At 36.1% G+C, this 17,382-nt stretch overlaps 1 protein-coding gene across 9 annotated transcripts in view; it reads right to left on the bottom strand.

Moving 5' to 3' along the window:
* CCDC171 (coiled-coil domain containing 171) overlaps positions 1–17,382 on the bottom strand; it is a 157,624-nt gene that overhangs the window by 91,891 nt on the left and 48,351 nt on the right. For all 9 annotated transcript variants that reach the window (XM_075021403.1, XM_075021409.1, XM_075021400.1 and 6 more), the window contains 6 exons: positions 16,957–17,059; positions 11,995–12,098; positions 9,028–9,117; positions 6,894–7,094; positions 4,807–4,974; positions 2,704–2,892 (listed from right to left, as the gene is read on the bottom strand). In XM_075021403.1, coding sequence (XP_074877504.1) covers positions 2,704–2,892; positions 4,807–4,974; positions 6,894–7,094; positions 9,028–9,117; positions 11,995–12,098; positions 16,957–17,059 — 855 coding nt within the window. The remainder of the gene's footprint in view (positions 1–2,703; positions 2,893–4,806; positions 4,975–6,893; positions 7,095–9,027; positions 9,118–11,994; positions 12,099–16,956; positions 17,060–17,382) is intronic.

Genomic DNA, 17,382 nt, shown 5'->3' with positions numbered 1-17,382 from the left:
AAAAAAGCTTAGTGTTTTTATGCTTATGGTTATATGGTAATAAGCAAAAGGGAACAGGACAATCTCTGACTACAGAAATGTAAAAGTTTTGTAAGAAAATACACCTTGATTTTACCAGCTAATAACTGCTTTTTTCTTACCCCGCACTGTTTCTAGTGTTTTCCTTGAAGCTTAAAAGCACAGTTTTTGAAAGGGACATAGAACTCTCCTCCTAAACATTGGCAAGCCAGCTTCCTTCGGCGTTTGAGCTTTGAGGGACACCTCACTGGGCTGCAGAACTTGGCGGGTTCCCAAGAATCCTTAACAAAAAATCAGGTGCTACTAGCAACACTGTTTTATCCTACTTCTTACTGGATCCTTACCCTTTATTCTGGCATGGAAACAGAACTGGAAACTAGAAATATAATGACACTATGACTTCAAAAGATTTTCCTGTATTTCAGCCGTTTTATTTTTCTAAATATATACATCTATATATCTAAATAAACAACTTCAACAACGCTGTCCTCCATTTCCTTCCTGTAAGTACATGCGCCAGACACGTCTATCAAAGACACCCAGTGGGTCAGGAGCAGTATAGTTATGTGTACTTCTCCTTTTGCATTGATTCCACTGACTTTTGAGAAAATTGCAAGATACCACAGCCTTTAGCTAATTCACCTGCCTTGCTGTAAAAGCAAGGCTTCCAAACAAAAAAAAAAGGCAATAAAACCCATTTTTCTCCCTAGAGAACTTTTTCCCTTTCCTATTTAGCAAACCTTTTATTTTTCTGTTGAAATTAACATTTTTAACATAGTTACAGGATTTTTCTCTTACAACATGTTTTTGCATATCAGAACAAAACCCTTCTATTTTAAGTTGTTGCCACAAAAAATGGGGACAGATTAATAAATGTGTACATAATAAACAACAACTGATAGTTAAAATTCAGAGGACATTTCCTATGAGACTGTGCATAGTCTGAATAAATAATTTGTGTGAGGCTAAGGAACAGACATAGTAACATTTTCAAAATGGCACACTATGAGATCAAGAGGATGGCACTCCTGCTACAAAAGGCAAGGAAAAAGGATATGCATTTTAAGCTCCATTGACTCTCCAAGCATGCAAGGGGTAAAAGATACTCAAGTCTTCAAAAAACAAGCAATCAGGATTAGGACAACCCTAGCAGCAGCCATCCATGGACCCTATGGATACCAGAAAGGGAAAGGCTTAATCTGGTGTTTGCAGGTCCAAAGTCAGTCACAGATTAGAAATCCAGAAGAAATTAGACTGTCTTCTTCCCAGACTGACACTGAAAATGGTAAGGAAGGCAAACTGGAACATGGGGTGGAAAAAAGATGAGACAAAGTTTTGTTGAATCATCAAAGTGTATACAGACATTGCGCTGCCTAGATTACAGCACTACCAGCTTGTACTCCAACACTACATAACCTGTGTCAGAAAACATGCCTAGATGTTTCTAAGGGAAAGCATTTCCTTTTTAGAAACCCAGTAGCCCTGTACAGCAAGTTGACAGATAAAGTCTTTTCCAGAAGACATGCCTAATGCACACTCCACAAAAGAGAGCCAGGTTTTCAGTACATGCTCTGCTTGCTGTCTACACAATTCAGCTAGGAAGACTGGAGGTTCAGCAACATCCCGAAGAATGGCGCAGTATTGCACAGCATCAATTCTCCACAATACACTAGAGTTCTGTAAGAGAGGACTCAGACCTTTCTTTTGTGCAGCATCCATAGAAGGTAGAAATCTGAAATGCATAACTCCACTTTAGGAAGTAAAAGTAATTTTTTAAAGTAAAATTAAGCTTTCTCCTTTCATCATTCTTTCTGCTGGCAATCATTTCGTAAGATGAAACTACAGGATGTTGGGGGAACTTAATATAGTCTGGATGGCACTTATTCCACTCATAGGGATGTTTTTAGCATTGTCAATATCCAAGGTAAATATCAACCAAAAATATATACAAGATTTCCCAAGAAATTACCATAAGTTGCTCTGTCCAAAGAATACTTTACAAATACATTTTTTGGAGTACAAAGACTTCCAAGCCCAAAATCTGAGTCAAATACAGCATTCTTCTGATGAAGAAAGTTTCAGATAGCAGTCACAAATAACAAGGCATATCTTAGTTTCTCTATTTCACAACACTTTTAACTGAAACACATGTAAAGGAATGTGACTGTAAAGACAGTGAACTGTGGTTCTAGAATAACAGTGAAAATTTTAGACTGCAAATAACTTTTCCAACAATCAGTGATGACAGTTTTACACTTTTGAACCACTGCTCACTGTAGTATCTGTATAACAAAGTCCTTTAATATTGTTGAAATCTCCCACTGTAACTGCTAATTGGTTCTTAGGGTCAGAAGGTATATACCTAAATTTATCCCCTGATGACACCATATTACTGTTACTCTACAGAATCTTTCAAAGCATGACACTGAAAAAGTAAATGCTGCCCTATATAATTCTTAAAATAAGCATTTTCGATCTTACAGCTTTAACATTTCTGTAATGTTTTAACAAAGTCATATACTTCTTATTATAAGTGAAGTTAATACTACCACATTGTTGGGTTATTTTATTTTAAAGGTATACTAAAAATTCCCAAACAACCTTAAATTGGTTAGGAGCTTAAACTACTGAAATAATCCATTAAATATTTACAACAAAAAAAATCAGAAGTTCACAGCACCATACCTGTGCCCTTGCATGAACTTCCCCAAGGAGACCTGAGTACTGCTGTTCCAGATACTTTTTTTGTTTCTGCCAACAGCTTTCCTGTGCTTTCATCTGTTCAGCCATTTTGCTAAAAGCATCTTCCTGGTTCTGCTGAAGCTCCTTCATAGTATCAGACTTGTTCTTACAAACATATTCTAAGTGAGATATCTGTGTGACAAGCATTTAAAAATAAATTCTTTTACCTCTCAAAACACCTTTTTACTTTTAATTGTACATATTAATTTAAGTACAAACTATTCCAGCATAAAATCTAAACTGTAATTTCTTCAACGCTTTTATTAAAACTAAGTAAAAGCCTTCCACAACAGATTACTTACTTAAATCTTGCAACAAAACTGAGACATATTTTGGAACAATGAATCTTCCCTGGTTTCAGTTTTGCCATCCTTATACCACCTTGCAGATATCTGTTGCCGCCTTTGTTGGAAACCTGAACTGGACACTTCCCTTTTTTTGAAACAAATGCATTAAATCTTGTGTTGCTAAACTAGTAATCTGAGTATACCAGTCCTTCAGCAGTTTGCAAGGATTGCAAGTAATAATGAAAAAACAGCCCCTGATTTTATTTTTTTCTTTTATTGGAAAGCCAAAACCTTTCATATATTATTAAGTATTAAAATAATTTCAGAAAATTTTAGCATACAGAATGTTTTTCTCACAAATAGATCATTAGTTTATGATGTATTTTCACAAGCATGAAGGGATACACTCTGTGGTTTAACTTTGCAGCTCCCATGCAAACTAAATGGAGGAATGAATCACACTAACAATTACCTCTAAATACACATGCCTACACTTTGTTGCTAGAGAACACTGGCAAGATACTTTCCAAATAGATGACACAAAACTGCAGGAGAAAAATTTTGTTCTCAGAAAGCAGGTACAACACAAGTAACACCACCACCCCAAATGCCTGAAAAACTGGTATGTACATGAAAAGAGCTCTAGAGACTTCACAATCAATCTTAATAACCATACTAAACTAAAAAGCAAGAAACAATAAGACACAAACCCCCCAAACACTGCAAATAATGTTCACTCCCTTCCATTTCCTTTCCTCCTCTGCTTCAAAAGGAAAATAGAAAGGAATGTCTAATCTGCATAATCCAGATTTTATGCTATCCCTCTTTAGTAATTTCCATTGACTGCTGGGGTATTTACTAAATGATGGGCTGAGACAAAACGATTGACTGTAACCAGTCCTGTCCCTTACTTGGGCCAGAAGAGTGGTCACAATTCCAGCAGATGACAAACATCTTCCCTTCCTGTGCCTCAAGAACAATGTGTCAGGGCAGCCAAGATCTGGAGTTGCTCTACTAGATTGTAGGACTGGCTTGATCAATGGAGCCAGAACATGAACTGAAATCCTAAACACTGGCATACGTCAGTCTGTGGACCAGTTTAAGTTATTTACAAAGAGGTCTTTTCATTCCTAAAAACATGGGGATTTCTGGGGAGAAAGGCCGCATAAGCTTATTCACATTAAAATAATTCCGAAAAGTACAGCTTCTCCCTTAAACAAATACTGACATGTTTTATAAAAACAAGTATTTTCTGTTGTATTTCTGAATACAAATTTCATAATCCAAAAGTTACAATTAAACAAAACCCCACACTGGCATTTTTCAGATAGTACCTCTGAATCATAAACATGTAATTTAAAGATGATGTTCCTGGAGTAAGTGCATTGCATTTCTGTTTTATGCTAAAATAAAGACTTGCTTTATTAGTGTAAATGACTAAGTTCTTTGAATTGCTTCATCAGTAAGATTAATTTATTTTCTTTTAATTAGGTCCCTGTGGCTAATATTGGCTAGTACTATTAGCATGTCCTGCACAGGAAGTGGAGCTTAGAGACTTCATACAGACTTCAGTCACATTTACATGCCCACAGCAATGGCATCAAACTGAGTTGTAGACAAGCCATAATTAATGGTATTGAATTATTAACGTCCAAATTCTTTTTGAAATAAGATGAATGTCAGTCCTTTTTAATGATACTGTGATGTGGACAAATGTCACTGAATTTAATAGAGGTAGCTGGTGCCTAAGGACACTTACCTTCTCATTAGCCCTGCTGAGGTCTAAGATCAGGGCATCAACATTCTCCTGCAAGACTGCACAAAGCTCAGACCAAGAGAATCTATCCAGGATGCCTTCTGGTTGTTTTATAAGCACACAGCCTGCTACCAAACGCTGGTATAAGCTATGGAGGAAGGTTAGCTTGTCCTGAGACAGAACAAAAAATAAACTGTTGTACCTGAACAGTGTTAGAATCCGAAGAGATGCATCATATGTATAATAAAGTGAGCTGCACACAGCTGAGAAAAAAATACAAAGCTCTTTTCTCAAACCTTTTCAGAATTCCTTAGTTCCTTGTTAATATTTGCAGTCATACATATTAAAGCTATAGGAAGAAAACATTTTTTACAAAATTTGTCTGATTAGACACAGTATATAAATAAAGAAAACCCAATCCTGCAGGAGTCACAACCATGACCTGATACAGATAAAAACTTCTGTGCTACCAGTAGATGCAATTTAACCATTCATGTTAATACTTTCACATATGTTCATATTGTACCCACCTTCAATATCTGCATAGCATGCAGAAAATTGTCTAATTGGCTTAGCAGCACGACACACTGTTTATACAACTATCACTCTAAAGTCTTTTTAAAATTCTTTTTACATGGATTATGTATGACTAAATAGCTAGACAAAATAGGCTTATAGCTTCATGAGTTAAATTCCACAAGCCACGCCTCATTCATTTACACTGATTTTAGTCAGTAGTACAATAAATTGATGCCAGTTTTAAATAAACTTTGGCAACAATAGCATGCAACAGAAATTCCAGCCTTCATCCTTTCAGTATACATATGCAACATAGCAACTTTGATTAAGACAACAATAGACAACAATTGTGGCACCTCAAAAGCCACAAGAAACAGAGCCTTTATTCAAAGTCAGTAAACCACTGTAAAGGCTCCCATCGTTTTCTGGGGACCTTGGATGAGGCTTTACATTAAGAAATTGTGAATGACCAACATGGGGAACTATGTTTTTTCTGAGCCCTTTCCATTATACTTAGGTGCATTTTCTCACATTATTTCTTGGTGTTTTAGGCAATAAGAAAATTGTATTTTAGTTTAGTTTGTTTCTAGCAGATCTCTTAATTCCCCAAGGAAAATCCAGTGTGTCACCATCAGTACATTTTTGCTTGAGCTATGATAAACCAAGGATGATGATTATCCATTTGGTGTGAAAAAAGGGATCCCAAGACTCAAAATCAATTCACACATGTTGAATGCAACCACAGTGTTGTAGACATGCTGACTTTACAATATAGCCAGGCTTCTAGTTTCCTTCACTTTAATCATTATCGGATGTGTATAACCATTCCAGCTGCTTCATGTGGACACTATTTAAATACCAGACCGTAAAAGAGGTGGAAAGAATGTTTCTTTTTATTCAGTTGGCATCCATGTCCAAATTTGTGGGAGTAATGAGCTCAATATGCACAACAACTATGATAAAGAATATCATTGCTAGTACCAGAACTGCTTTATTGGGGGAAAAAAGCAACAAAATTAAGATCTGTAAACAAATATAAGGAGAGAGATAATAGTTCTGAAATAAGACTTTGTGAAGCAATTCCCACATATAGCACACCACAATGAGCTAACAGGTCACAAATAAGAATTTCTAGGTTTTGTGGCATGCAGGCAAAACTACCTCAATTCCACATTCGCTATTTGCTATCTATCAACTGCCATGGGAATCAGTAATTAACAACACATGATGATGATACTATTGTATGTTCCAATTGTAAAACATTTTTGTTAACATTCAATTTGAAAGAAGGAAGTAATTGTTCACCAGGTGTAGCTCTTTAAATAAACTCAGTTGTTCAAAAATTCAAAATACTGGAAGGGATAAGCTATTAGTTCTGATATAGAAGGAAGGAGAACCAATATGTCCTGAGATCTTGTAGATACTAAATACATATTTCAAAATACATATCTTAAAATCATATTTGGGGGTAAATCTGTTAAGACTAAGAGTAACCATCTGATGTATGTAAATGTATAAAGCTGAGATTAAATAAAGACTCTTTTTGACAGTCATCTTGTCTCTGGTAATACCTCCATATCCTTCTGGTAAGCCCTGGTAAGCTTCTGGATTTCATTTTCAGATTCTGTGGCATGTACTTTCTCCTTCTCCCAGCATTGCCGTACATTCTGTAGTTCCATTTCTAAAGTTCCCATTAAAGTCTCTCTGTATGCACACTCAGTGTGCAGATGATTTAACTCTTTATTGGCATCAGCCAGGTTATCCTGAGCTTCCTGTAGAACAGAGGCATGGAACAGAAAAGCTGGTAAGAATTTTACTCTATAAAATGTTACCTTAGTCCAGTGCTCAGCATCTGAGGAAGTGAACGGTCATATAGCCAGCCACATGTTTTCAGAAGACTCCAGGCTAAGCTGACTGTATCTTGTCAATAACAGAATTTCAAAATTGACAATAGTCCTTCTCCACAGCTTGTAAGTAGACAGCATCAGAAATCCATCTCTGAGTTAAAAGCTCCATGACGCAGTGACCTTCAGAATCCCCTCTACCCCCACAACTGAGATGCAGAATGCATGAATGCAAGTTATCCTCTGCAGAGTGGGAAGCTCTCAGAGCTAGTGAAATGATACGTTATTTTCATAAGTAAATCTCTGATCCATTACAGCTGAGTTGGTAGGCAACACAGACAGCTGTTGTTACCCACTGTATTCTTTAATTAAGATGAAAAAATTTGGTAAAAATGCATGATAAAAAGATGTGAGGACTCTCTTTGGAGGTTTGACCATGGGAAGAAACTAACAATGAGAAATGGACATAAATACAATCATTATGTTACCAGTACCAAATCTCACAAGGTAAGCAAAGAACTTAATTCACTAACGCTTTTCAGCCAAAAGATTGCTCAGATGGAGTGGACAGGTACACATGCTTTCCTCTCCTACAAGCACTGGACTTCCAGCACTGCTGAAGTTTGCTAAAGGTCAAACTGAAAGCATTGTTTGTTTTTCATAAAATCATAGCTGCTTATATAAGAAACAGAATAGGAAAGATACTCCCAAATTTATCAGACAATGACAATTTTATTCTTCTTAATGAAAATATTAAAAGATTAAAGCAATGTTAAATTTCTAACAGAAACATTTTCAGACTGGATCTAGTTTTCACTCATGTATACAATTTTATTACCAAAAATTTAAAGAGATCAGAAACTGGTGTACTGCATAAAAATGAGCACCCTCTGTGTGTAGCAAATTTGGTTTTTGCATGAAGAATACAAGTATCTGTTGCAATGGGTTGCAAAATTTTTAGGTGCCTTACAAATGTGCTGCAACAGAAGCAGAAGTTTTAAGTCGTCTGAATATAAATTAGTAAATAAAGTTCAGATGAGATGACAGGAGATCATGTGCAAATATCTATTAATATGAAGATTCAACGAGTGTTGCAGAAGGATCTGTGACTAAACTGCAGTGACAAAGCAGCATATCCCCAGCAAAAAAATCTGAGAAACGCTGGGAGTAGAGACATTCTATTTTGGCAGTAATACAATACACTGCCAGTTGGGAGATTAAGTATAACCATGACCTCAGGACTTCCTCACTCCCTTGGCCACTGATGTAACCAGACAGGACATTACAAAAGTGGCGTGTCAGCCAAAAACAGAGACAAAAAAAATTTCTTGTTCAGAAACTAAAGAAAAAGAGTTCTCAAGTGTTTTTATCAGCTCTGAGGTAGTTTTTGCTCTAAGAAATTTTGGGCTGCTTTTGTCCAACTGTCAAGGATGACCTGACACTTCATACATGCATTAACTTGTCTGATAAACAAACAAAAAAATTAACAAAGGATATCTTTAAAAAAATGTGCTTACAGATGAACAGAGGTAATTAAATTATCTTCTCCTTTTCTTGAGAAAAGAGTTAAGAGAAAAAAATTACTGATGTTGATTTCAATATAAAACAATACTTTGCAAATTGATAAAACTATTTCAAATTATTTCAGAAGTGCAATCATTGAAATGATCAGTTATGTAGTCTAAGGTGGTAACTAGAATAAAGCAGCATGACTTCACACAAGCTTGCAACATAAACTAGTCTGCTCAACAGAACACAATGATACAGAGACTTATTCTGATAAGAAAAAAAGATACCTTAAATCCAGAAAGACACTTTTTGCAGAACTTTCAAATTTTATGTTAAGTTCATGAAACCATACCTTAAGGTCTTGACTTAAAGCAAACATTTTCTCTTTGGATATCTCAAGTTCTTTTGTCATCTTTTCACACAAAGGCCTCATTTTCCCAAGCTGTGAAACATACAGAGGTGAAACAGGCTTTAACAGAAAGGCTACATAATCACTTCAATATAAAGGAAGAATTTTGTATATAAATGAAAAAAAAAAATTGTTTTCAATTCCTCTGACAATATTTACACTCTATACAATCTAAATAATGTACCATTACAAAAGCACTAAATAACTCTTTTATAATCATTTAAGATAACTAGCAGTGGCAGAATCCCAAGCTGTGTCCACTATTAATTTTTCCATTAACTCTCAAAATATCTGACAAAAACACAGACTTTGAAATGCATGTGAAAATGTAATAAATTCAGATTATGATCTGGGGAGTGGTTTGAGAAAACAAGTTTTCAAAGTCAGTGGCCATTTGCAGAAATTGTCCAGCTACGAGCATGGTCTCTACTTTTTACTGAGCACTGAATAGTACTCACATACCCATAAAAAGCAGTAATGTTCCCTAGAGGCATGGTGACTACTGAACTGTTTGTGGTGTTACAAGCAACCACCTCAGAGGTAGCTCATGGCCATAATGTGTATTAGCTTCACTTTGCACTTTCAGAAAAGATAACAACACGTCATTATAATCTCTGTCTTTCATTACCTGATGATGAGATTAGCAATATAAATGTCTGAAAGAAAGCATCAAATAGAAATGTATTATAGTGCAGGTTACTGCCAGCACTTGAGCATTAAGGAGCAACACAGAACTAAAATATCCCATTTACAAAATTTACAAATTATTTTGTAAATCGTATTTTTGTTTGATCTCAAATCAGGAGACCTGGCAGAACCCTTAGAAATAATAACAGTAAATTACAAAATGCTACTGGAATATTTCCAGTCCTTTTGTTGGTTTACTAGCCTTCTCTCTCTCCCCAAACATATTCTAGCCTCTGTACTATACAAAAAGTCAAAAGCTTGTTATCTGTCAAAACCAAAACACTTATACACCTTTCAGCTACATAAATGAACAAGATTGTTTAATCTAATGTTTAACACAGTAGGTTAAAGGTGACACATGACAAGCTTACCAGCATATTTCACGTATACATACAGGTGTACACATATATTAATATCTCCATCAATATGCAGGGTCTTGTTGAAAATCTTTCTATAAAAAGAACTACTACATAATTACTCAAAACTAAACCCTTACTGCTGTGTATTAAAACATCCTGGTTTTATTGCACAGTGCCCTTCATAGTCCCTTTGTGCATTATTGTATTATTAAAAAGTTTTATTACTAAACATATCTAATATATAAAAAGCCAAAAGCAGCGTTATCTATGGGGGTGGGGGTAATCAAGAAGGACAGAGCACTGCCCTTTCTGTGCACCATGAAGGTGCTCGGTGATCTCTGGCTCCATACGACAACTTCGGGGTCAGTCACACACAGTCCTACTGGGAAGTCTTGTGGCAGGTCATCTGTTGGTCCTGCTCTGCTTGCGATTTATTTTCCTTGACAGTTCATTCTTCTTTCTGTCAGAATACTCTCTTTGCTTTCTTAGCAGCCACCCCCTTGGTCTCCCCACTGCTGTCTCTGGCACAGTTTCACAACAAAGCACATCACTAAGCCAAAGCCTGCTGAGTCGACTTTTCAACTGTGCTGCCTATCACGTGACACTCCTCCTCCCAAATAACAATTCGCTGTGGGTAATATGTTCCTAGTTACTCTGCAGCTTCCAGACTTGGGTCTCAGAAGAGTTTCATAATGACTATACACATTGGTTCTCTTATCTCACTGGGAGAGACCTAACAGTGCTTGCTGTTTACAAAAGTATAATTGTTTCCATGGTCACTTATTTTTGCACCCGTTGAACAAACTCAAAGGTCTTGTGGGAGACCATTCTTTCCCCAATAAAAGGGAAAAAGCTGATATACTTTTCCTCTGGATTTTTTTTTCTTTTTCTTTTTTTTTTTTCTTTTTTTTTGAAATGTGAGTGACTAGCTAGACTATGCATTTGTCAAAACAAAAGACAAAACCTAGAGATGGAAAAACAGTACTGGCATTTTTACAATCTTATCACACCTTGCCTTTCTGCATTTGCCAATTTTATCCAAAGTTAAGCTAATTACAAGTTTGTACAGAAAACTTTAACAGTGCAGCTAACTTCTCTCTACAAGCTTTAAAGCCACAAATTCGTAAAACATTTACACCCAAGAGGATTAATTTAATCACATTAGCAATACAAATGAGAAAATAAATGCAAGATTGTGGCTTTTCAGTCAGTGAAATAAAAGGCCAGTAGGACTGCATGGAAAACATTTGACTTTTTTCAAGGGTAAGACTTCCAAAATTAAATATTTCCATTATTGTCTTATATAACTTAAAGAAAGTATTTTCATGGTCCTATTTTACTTGAAAAGACCTCGAAATAGCACCAGAAGAGATTTCATCATGAACACACTCATGTCAGAAAATTATGCCACTTTTTAAATGTACAAGGACATGCACATTTACATAACGGATACCAACGACTGTTCAGGCTCAAGTGTTGCATATTTAGGAATATTGTGATATACACTGCCCAACTCTCAAATCATCACCTTTTAACCGAAATCCTAGATAGGAATGGCTTGTTTTCCTGAATGTTTATTGAAAATAATAACCCCAACAGGTTTAATAAGAAAACAAAACCAAATTAAACTAAAAAGAAAAAAAGAAAAAAAGAAAAAACCTCTTCTCCCTGTGCCCCCAAATGTAAGCGAAACTTCACTGTAGGGCAAGCTTAGAGAAATAGTAGTGACAGAGATTATTTCTTTGGGTATATGTGAAGCTGTCAACTCAACATTCCTACTCTTCTGACCTTTTTTACAAGCAAAGCGTATGTACTGCTGCAGGCCGAAGGCGATACGTATAGAGCCAAACAGTGCAAGTGTTACCTCATTAGACATATCTTCCAGCTTGTTCTGGTAAGCTGTCAAGGTACACCTCAAAGTCTCAAGGACAGAGAGGCTCGGAGGTTTATCTTTGTCCTCACAAGCGCCTGAAGAAAAATACAGAATGAAAATTAAGCCTTAAAGCCACAGAGAGAAAACTACTCACTCTGGATGAGAGGTATTAAAATTAGTTAGGGCTTCAGTGACAATACAAAACACTGAACAGCAGCCTTGTTTGCCACAAGAGATGCAGTTGAATAGGCATACTTTCACAGCAAATGCAGCTGAAAGACATTTGTATAAAAGCTTTAATACAAGATACAGAACTGTAAATTCTGGATTGCATTTCTACCTAATGTATTTGGTATGCAGTCTCACATATAATTTCTACTGTGGTCAGACCAGCCAACTTTAAAACCACACAATAACACACTTCGAAAAACATGTTGCCTGAAAGTTAAGTATGTTACACTTTTCCTGACATTATTTTGCTGTTGTGACTAAGCATGCATACTATAATGCAGTACTTCATTTACTCAAAGCTTTACCAAGTCAAAGATCACATGACTATGTTATGCTTGGAGAGATCTTAAAAACCTTTTAAATGATCTTGAATTTCATTCCAAGGGAAATAATAAAAAAAATTTATTATCTGTCTGCAGACTTCTACATAATGTTTCAATTATAAATCTTAAAGCTGATATATCCATTATGTACACACTACACTTATTTATTAAACCTTTAGACTGAGACTTCTGATCTGGTTGCCTTAATTAGGGACACATGAACAAGCCTGAGCATTCCAAAGCCCATAGTACAATGTGCTAAGAAAGCAAAACACCACCGTATTGATCAAGAGGTCACAAGATGTCAGCTGATATTAAATTTCCAAGAACAAACTATTAATTTTTTCTGGTGTTACAGCAAAATACCAGGTTATTGACAGATTCTTCTGCTCAGTATTATTTATATTAGTATGCAGCATTTATAAACTTGTTTTGTAACAAATTATAGTTCACCATTTTCATGAGTCTTAACATGTTCTATAAGCAAAACTAACTTTACCAACGCTAATAGCACCCTTATTTTGCAAAAGAAGTGAAAAAATCAGTGGCATATGAACTCCAGAGGCCAAACAATCAGAACTCCCAGCAGAACTAAATGATGATACAGGTGTTTATCACCTCTGAAGTATGAGTGTCACTAAGCAATTTACCTAGGGTGGCTCATAAAGTCAAGTCAGATACTAAACTCTAAGCCTTTTCTTTGGCTCTCCATAAAACTTTGTCAGCTAGAGGAGGTGCACTAACAGACTTGCAGGTTTGGGGTTTTTTTTAAGAATCGTATGGTTAGCACTGTAAGCATGATATTCTACTCAAAGCATTATACAAAAAATGATAGATTTGTTCTGTAGGCTATACATCATGCACCAATGGTAGTCAGTGGAAAACTTACACATATGCACAAGTCAGAAAGCATTTTTTTTCAATTAGCCTCTTCTCTCCCAATCCTTGGATAATACCAGAAAGCATAGAGTACTATTCAGATTGGACACTAACTTTTCACTTTGACTTGCCAGCCAACTGTTACTGCCAAAGTCACACCTAGTCAAACCAACACAGGTTTGCAAGATTGCCTTCAGTAACAGGAGCGAGATCTGCTCTACAGCACACAAGTAAATTTAAAAAGAATGCACATCCCAGTGACAGACTTCTGGTCTGTCCTATCAGCCACTCCAGTGGACACCTATTTACCAGTTTCTAAAGGTCTACAGAACCAGGGAAAAGCAAAATCTTAATGAGACTGCAGTGCCCTTAACCAAACCTCTGAGTCCTAGAGATGTCCCAAATAGCAAGGTGACACTTAGAATCAACCTAAGAAGAATTCATATAGGTAAGGATGCACAGGGCTCCAGTCCTGTCTTCTCAATTACAAGAGTGACTTCTCACTACTACTCATTGTAGGAACATTTTGCAGTGATCTCGTTGCACAGAAAAAAGAAAGTACTATTCTTCCATACTTCCAGCTCTAGAGAAGCTGTAACTCACAATTCTCATTCAGTTTAAAATAATACCTATTCAGTCAATCTAGGGGTTGTCTTCCATCCCACAGTTTTCAACAAGCTGTCTAAATAATGTATCTTAATTTTTAAAGTCCCAGACTGCAATGCTGTCACTGAAACATGCCTCTGAACTATCTTAATTTACATCATGTTTGCCAAAACCAGACTTTTGCCAGTAAACTTCCCAGGCTGGCATTCCTTGCCTTTGCTACAACCCTATTTTCTAGGCAGCCCAGTCTGCCAACAGAGATACCAGATTCTACCTTCCTGCACTAGCTGAAAACAAGCCTATGGCTTTAATACTGGCCAAATATTGTCTGTCTTCATACAACTATGCAGGAGACATGCACCTAATCCAAACGGCACTCTCTTGCTGGAGAGGGCCGACTTCAGCAATGAGGAAAAAAAACCCCAGTATTTGATGTATTTGCCCAGTATCACCTAAGAGTTTGAGGGAAGAATTTTGGGAAAATGCCAGGCTTAATAGGAGTCTGACAGGAGGTATACAAGTGAGTAAACTCTTAAACCTGCTGCTTCAGACTTTCTACTAACGATACTGGGCTTGGCTAGGATAGAGTTAATTTTCTTCATAGCAGCTCATATGGTGCTGTGTTTTAGATTTTTGAACAAAACAGTACTGGTGGCCTGCATTAAACAGTAACACTAACTCAAAGCAGCTAACACTCTTAGCACTTCATACGCAGTTCACTTTTTTTTCAGATTGCTAGAACCACAATTTTTTTTTTCCTTAAATGAAGACAAACTTCCCTGAGTTTGCTGAATAACTGCAAAATATGATAAACTGAACAGGACAAACTGAAATCATACAAAATGCCCAATAAGAATAACAATGCTGTGGAAATTTATAAAGGTCACTTAAAAAGGAGAAGACATGGATTTATGCTTGTTAACTCGGAATGTATAACGAAAAAAATAACTTCTTAAAATACTTCAGGTTTTTAATCTTTAAAAATATGAAGTGTTCTTTTTCTTGTATAGCCCAATAATCACAGCCCAATGAGCACTTAAATGAAGGGGCTGGACCTTAAATATTGACAGATTTTTAGGTAGATCTCTCAACCACTTGCGTTGAAAGTTAAAAACACAAACAAGAAAGAAAGACTGCCCAGTCAGCTGTGGCTCATGTAGCCCCTCATCTGCTAATTAGACTACAAAGATTTATTTAAGATTTTTACTTTTATTGGCACCTAGGCATTTGAATTTCAAATATGAGTACATAAAACATTTTTTTAAAAAGTGAAAGAAATACTGTTACATAATAAATTCCTAAATACAACAGTAAGGCAACAGCATTAAAAATATGTTTCACACTTAGAAGTGTAGTAAATAGGTAGAACAAATGTCTTAGTCAATGTCCATTTTAATATTAGCCGTAAAGACTCAATCCATAGCAGAGCTAATTTCACTTTCTGCCTCAACTGAGCCTCTGCAGAGATGCTGAAGCTTAAAAAAAAAGATCTCTTTAAATAAGATCTTTCAAAGTTTACCTTAAACAAACCAAATTAATACTGAAGTTACTTTTACTGAATCCCTGATATTATAGAAACAGGTCAAAGCTGTTCTCTGCAAGGTTTACCACTAGGGAGAACAGAAAGCCTACCCAAAAGACAATTACTGCTTTGGAAAGTGCAGTTTGGCAGCAGCATCCAGCTCCCCCTGGAATTCCTGAAGCCCCTCTGGGCATGTGGAACTTTGCAAGATAGGGGAAAACATACAGTTTTGAAGAGCTTTTCAGTCTGACATATCTACAGTAATCGTACAGGTATTACCCACAGGAATTACATTTATAATTACAGAATAAAACTGATACCAGTTCCCAAATAAAAAAAATCATACAGCCCATGCAAGGAAATCAATGCATCACAGGTTCAAGACTAGGCTTTTAAGGACAACAGAAATCTCAAGAAGGTCCTTTATTGAATTTTAACAGTAACAGGCCTTAAAAAAAAATCTTTTTGTGAAGATGTAAAAAAATGCATCTTCATTTAAAGGTGTTATACGACCCATTAATGTCTAACATTGTTAAAAAGTGCAGAAATGTATCATCACAATTTATATAAAATAAACCCATTTTCTCTTTAAGCAACATTTTACCTGTTTTCTTCCAGTTTACTTGTACTGTAAGTTGGAAGCATTTTGTTTCTAGTCTGTGATTTTCTAACAGGAACCACATAGAGAAAACTTTTATAAATAGTTTTAATTGAAGATTTTTAAAAGTGTACTATTTTCACCTTTAAAACAATTACTAGCTTTGATGTTAAAGTTCAGCTTGTTTATGTTAGCCACTATTTCAAATGCTTAAGCAGGCAGCATTTTGTTGAGATTGATACAATAATTGTACATAAAAACCAGGTAACAGAGTGACAACCACTGACTTATAATTAATGAAAACAAAGAAATATTTATTCTGTACTAGATCAAATGAATAGAGCAATATAGTACTAGTACACAATCAACAGTATAAAGTATTGTGTTATATCATGTGTCCTACACAACCTTTTTGCATATATGACCTTTAAGTTGCTGAAGGTTGCCTCAGAATTTGGCTCAGTTCAGACAAAACATCTGTTCCCTTTGCAGGTATACTGTAAGGACTTTTTTCTCAGTTGGATTTAGAGCACAGCAAGTGAGCCCTTTTCTGACCGATCATATACACACCAGCATTTGTAAATCAAGCTCTAGGCTGACAACAGCAGGTCCACATTCCGTCACCCTTTCTCAGCTAGCAAGGCCATTTGACTGCTGTGAGAACTGCTCTTATCATGTCATCAAATCAAAGCATGTTGAGAAGAGGGAATGCAAGAGGCATCTGCAGAATTCCCACAATGTAGTGACTTTGGAACATTGACAGATGCATCTGTCATTTTATACCTTCAACTAACCTGCTGTCCGCTGGCCTGACATAGCAAAGCTGTCCAAGAGTAACTCCAGCTCTCTCATGTTGTTTTCATACGTCTCTGTTAGAAAGACCTGGTGTTTCTTGGCCTTTATTTGACAGGAGATACAGACAAGACAAGAGAGGAAAAAAAGAAACCCATTAAAATAGTAAACAAAAGAAATACAGATGACAATGGCATTTTTGTTCCTCCTTAAATTTAAAATTCCTGCTATATTTCTTATTACTCCTTTTCTTGAGCCAAGAGACCTAGCAAGAAATCGCAAAGAAGTAACACAGAACCCTGAAACACACTTAAAATAGAACTAAAGGCTTCAGGTAGTCAAAAGAAAAAGAAAAAATGGTTGCACTAAAACCTAGTCTTGATCTTCTTCTGCTTCAAAATATCTTACTGAACATTAATTAACTGCTG

This window comes from Buteo buteo, chromosome Z (assembly GCF_964188355.1).
Source record: "Buteo buteo chromosome Z, bButBut1.hap1.1, whole genome shotgun sequence".
NCBI classification, from domain to species: Eukaryota; Metazoa; Chordata; class Aves; order Accipitriformes; family Accipitridae; genus Buteo; species Buteo buteo.
The sequence above is the reverse complement of the archived record's forward strand: the minus strand, read 5'-3'. Positions and strand labels throughout refer to the sequence as shown.